At 49.3% G+C, this 5,000-nt stretch overlaps 1 protein-coding gene across 1 annotated transcript in view; it reads left to right on the top strand.

Moving 5' to 3' along the window:
• cacna1ab (calcium channel, voltage-dependent, P/Q type, alpha 1A subunit, b) overlaps positions 1-5,000 on the top strand; it is a gene marked incomplete at both ends in the record, with an annotated part of 150,645 nt that overhangs the window by 99,218 nt on the left and 46,427 nt on the right. Inside the window, 5 exon segments of the mRNA XM_080837498.1 lie at positions 1-30; positions 1,358-1,408; positions 3,388-3,520; positions 3,980-4,488; positions 4,741-5,000. The exon segment at positions 1-30 is cut by the window's left edge and continues 77 nt beyond it; the exon segment at positions 4,741-5,000 is cut by the window's right edge and continues 42 nt beyond it. Coding sequence (XP_080693624.1) covers positions 1-30; positions 1,358-1,408; positions 3,388-3,520; positions 3,980-4,488; positions 4,741-5,000 — 983 coding nt within the window.

Raw genomic sequence — 5,000 nt, 5'->3', positions numbered from 1 at the left:
TCTTTCTGCTGCCAACCTCTCCATTGCTGCGTGAGTCTGCTGTCTACACTTCCACTCACACACACACAAACACACACACACACACACACCAACAAACACACACACACACACACACACTCACACACACACACACACACACACACACACACACACACACACACACACACACACTCACACACACACACACACACACACACACACACACACACACACTCACACAAATCCAGAACAAACAATCTTATTTATGTTATATATTGTGTTCATACACATCACAAACACACACACAGGCTCTTATATACTCACAAACTGTATCTGTTTAATGTTGGGATTTTCGTGTGCATGCACAGACAAACACACACACACACACACACACACTCAAAGCCCTTTTACACTGATCCCCATATGCATATTACTACACATTGCATTACTTAACACATTTTTGTTTGGCATCTTTAATTATCTTTTTAACTTACAAGACACATATTGGCATTAAGTGTATTAGCTACTAATTTAGAACAGAGAGGAGACTGGAAGAATGGGAGGCCTCAACCCTTCTTGCTTAATTCCTTACTTGATGGCATTAGAAAAGCCACACAGTTATCTTAGCTGAGCTGATCCTGTAGCATGGTCTTAGGCTTGCTCAGTACCGTAGCCTGTCAGCTTAGCTTGATTATCCCTTCTCAGCAAATCCGTTTCAAACTCACTTCGCTTGATAATTTGCCACATCTTACACAAGGACTCAGAATACCCCTTGAACTGTTGAGAGCTGTTAAGAACGGCAAGCCCTCCCCCCCCCACACACACACACATGCACACACAAACACATGCACACCATGAAGTGAATTGATTTGCACTTACAGACAGAAATCAGGGGATGAGAGGTAGTCGCTACCAAGACTCCGGCGACCCCTTGAGAGGCCAGCAAGCAGAGAGGGATCTTCAGCCATGAGTGTTAGTGTAAGCGTTAGCGTTAGCGTTAGCACTAGCATTAGCATTAGCGCCCAGGCTAGCAGTCTGAGGTGCCGCAAGAGGAGATCCTCACAGCCATGAGTGTAAGCGTTAGCGTTAGCATTAGCACCCAGGCTAGCAGTCTGAGGTGCCGCAGGAGGAGAGAAGACCCTCACAGCGAGAGGCTGAGTGAGAGGCTCCTCGGCTCCTGGGTCAGGTGTTCTAAGGAGAATCCAATGGCTGACTCATCAACACTGATTTTATGAAGAGCCCACACCTACGTCAACCCACACCCAGATGAGCGATGTGGTGGTGTGTGTATCTTTGTGTTCATTGTGTCATGTCACCCTTCCTCCTCCCTCCTCCTCCTCCTCCTCTTCCTCCTCCTGATCCCTTGTCTCCTCCTCAGAGTTACAGTAAAAACTGAGCGTATCGATGCCACAGAGAGTGTACTGGACTGGTATTTACTCGTTTATTTTTACACTTCCTTTTCTTTTCCTTCCCCCTTTACCTTTTTTTTCTGGCTCTTATGTCTCCCTGTTCCTCCTTTCCCTTTTAGCTCACTTTTTGTAGCTGAGTCTTCCTCTCTTGTTTTCCTCTTCTTTTGCTTTCTCTTGAGTTCCTCGTCTTGTGTTGTCGTGGCTTTTGTGCTGTTGGTTGTTTTTTCTTGCTGTGTGTTAAGTGTGCTGGAGTGGGTGGATGGGCTCAGTTGTGGGTCATGGTGGTGTGGGGGGGGGGGGGGGGCATCTGGCTGTGGCAGTGCCCATCTCATGCCAATCTCCCAGCAAACATGTCAGAGGGCAACGTTTGACTCCCTAACTATGTCCATGACTCGACCTGACGCCACTGTCATTGACGGCATTCTCATTTATTGATTCATTATCCTACAAATGAATGTCACAAATGAAGTGGCAGCTGGCTTGCTAAATAATAGTTGGGGAAATATTCAGATATACACATACGCTTGAACCAGTACCTGCCCTCAAATGTAAGTCTTTTTTTTTTTATCTATCAAGGTGTCATTTGTTTTTGTTTTTTATTCCAATTTTATTATGAACTTCAAATATATGACCCACCGTTACACAATTATCAACCAAAACAATATTTGTGAGGTAAAAATAAAGTGGATGGATCCTGACATCAGACATCTTGACAACCTAAAGACGCTGTGGGATCCGTTTGGGGCCCCATCATGGCTGCCTGTGTGGAGGTGTCTCTCTCGGTGTGCCTCCCTGACTGACGATGCCCTGTCCTGGCGTTTCACCAGCAGCCTGAGTGTCTGCCTGTCTACAGATCCCGGCCCCTGGGGATCTACTCTTCGACTGACTTCACTTAAAGTGCTTTTATAATATTATTCTGTCTGCCTGGCTTTATGCCAAAGACTGTATATTAGTCTGTCAGTGCTGAGTCTGTCTGCCTGTCTTTTTTTATACAGCATACCTGTCTGACTGACTGTCCTACTGTCTGTCTCACGGATGGTATATTAATCTGCCTGTCTTTCTGTCCCGAGTCCGTCTGCTCGTCTGTCTTGTCTGTCGGTCTGGATACATGTCTGACTGACTATATGTCTGTCACCTTGAGTCAGTCTTTCATGTACATGTCCATTTAAAGCACACAGAAAGTTTTCCTTTCTGTAGGACTGCTTAATATCTGCTTGCTCTTGTGTCATTCACCCGCTTTAAATGAATCAGCCTAAAAGCTTCTTTGAGTATCTGTGTTTTCATGTCTGCTTCCCCTTAGATACCAAAGACATTATAAACAATATATGTTATTTTGAATAACTTTTTAAAGGTTTCATATGACCGGTCCAGGTCGAATAAACACACCATCGGTCACAAAACAGGAAGGGTAAAATGGAAGATGGAACATATATTCTTTATAGCAGAATCTGTGTGTGTGTCCACCATAGTCATTTGTATGATCATTGTCTGGCGTTGTAGAAGGGGCTCTGTCATTGGTCATTGGCCGCTGGTCACCGGCTCTCTCATTGGCCGCTGGTCATAGGCTCTCTCATTGGCCGTCGCTCAGGCAGTAGGAGTCATGTCACTGCTCAGACGCTTCTGGGGATCACTGCTTTGTCCAGCAGGAGTTTAGAGGCCAATATCTATTTCTGTATTTGTAACTCTTTCTCCCCCTTTTTCTGCTCCTCTTTCTTCCTTACCCTTTATCTCCACACTCTCTTTTCTCTCCCTCTCTCTCTCTCTCTCTCTCTTTCTCTCTACTTCCCTTCTTCACTCCTTCACTGCCCCCCCCCCCCCTCTCTCACCTGCTGCCTCTCTGGTCCTTCCAACTCGCTCTACTCTCCCTTTTCACTCTCAATTCCCCGCTCCCTCCCTCTCTCCTTCTCTCACTCTCTCTCTCTCTGTCTCTCCCCCTCTCCCTCTCTCTCTGTACCTCTCTCTCTCCCTCTCTCTCTCTCTTTGTCTGTCTCCACAACAGTAAGGAACAGCAGAAGAACTCTAAGCTGCCCAAGTCGGTTTGGGAAGCGCGCACTGCTGAGATCCGCCGGCAGAACCTGATGACCAGTAGAGAGGCGCTGTACAACGAGCTAGACGCAGAGGAAGCCTGGAAGGTGAGAAAACAGTCGACTAGAAAACAGAAAACTTCATCTGTTCACTGTACTGCTGTATCTGTATACTTCAAGATACATAAAAGTATACTGTATAATGTTATGTACCATTCATGTTATTTAAGAAGTTTATAAAAAGTATACTATAGAGTATAGTGTACTATAAGTGCACTAACCTCTAGCTTGAGAAATACACCATAACCACTACAGCTTTAAGATTTATGAAATCTATTTGTAGGTCTTTGGGGCGGGTTAAAAGTGTCCCCTGTTCACTTTTCTTTCTGTTCTTGTTTGTAAATCCAAAAAGAAAAACAATATGTGTGGTTTCTGACACATTTCAAGGCCCTTTTGGGAGTTCTCTTTACAGTAATGACTACATATGTCTGTACCTGTACAGTATAACTCATGTTCCATAATCCCTTCTTGTGCCTCCTCTTCCTCACCCACGTCACTCCAAAGACGACAAACTACCAACGGAACCGGGCCGATGTAAAGACCCACCTCGACCGGCCGCTGGTGGTGAACCCACAGGAGAACCGCAACAACAACACCAACAAGCCCCGTCCCGGCGAGCCCCCAGAACAGGCCCTCGACCACAGCAAGCCCTGCCTGCAGCAGCCTGCCCGACACCCGGGAGGGAGAACCGGTCCCAGTGGAGGAGCCGGACCCGGTGCGGGCGGGCTGAATGTGGCTCACAGCCTGCAGTCCCTTCAGGAGGAGGCCGAGGAGGAGGAGGAGGGAGGAGGCGGCCGTCGACACCACCACCACCATCACCCCCACCACCACCGGCATCAGCACCGCGGGGAGGGCAGTGAGGGCGAGCAGCCGCGGCGGGCCAAGCAGCACCGGAGGCGTGCCGAAGCCGGAGAGGGGGAGGACGGCAACGCCGGCGGCCAGGAGAGGAGGCACCGGAGGCGTCGCCATGACAATGCCGACGGGGGCAAGGAGAGGTGCAGGCAGCACCGCAGGAAGTGAGTGCCGTGGGAGGGATGTGGGTGACGGCGTTTAGATTTAAGCTGTTGAGGTGTGTGTGTGTGTGTGTGTGTGTGTGTGTGTGTGCGTGAGTGCGTGTGTGTGTGATGGCTAGCACATTCATCTTGCAGATGGCAATACCCGTAACTTCTTTTCATCTTCCTCCCTCTTTCACTCTTGTGTCTCCCACCCGCTCTCCCTCTGTCCCTCTCTCCCTCCATCACCCCCCCCCCCCCCCCCCCCCCTCCCAGGGAGTGCAGCTTGTCCACATCTCGTCCCATCCACCAGGCTCTGTCCCGCCAGGACAGCCAGTACAGCGAGGACCTGGACAACCTGCGTAACAGCAGCAAGCTCTTCCTGGACCAGGACCCCGAGGGCGACCTGGACACGGAGCCCTTCTACAGCCACCCCGAGCAGGCCAACAACCTGCTCAATCTGAGGGGACCCGGCGGCGACAGCAGCCTCATCCTCATCGATCTCAGCAAGACGCCCGCACCGCTGGAGCACACGG

Source organism: Sprattus sprattus, assembly GCF_963457725.1.
Source record: "Sprattus sprattus genome assembly, chromosome: 1".
In the NCBI taxonomy this organism is placed as follows: domain Eukaryota; kingdom Metazoa; phylum Chordata; class Actinopteri; order Clupeiformes; family Clupeidae; genus Sprattus; species Sprattus sprattus.
The sequence above is the reverse complement of the archived record's forward strand: the minus strand, read 5'-3'. Positions and strand labels throughout refer to the sequence as shown.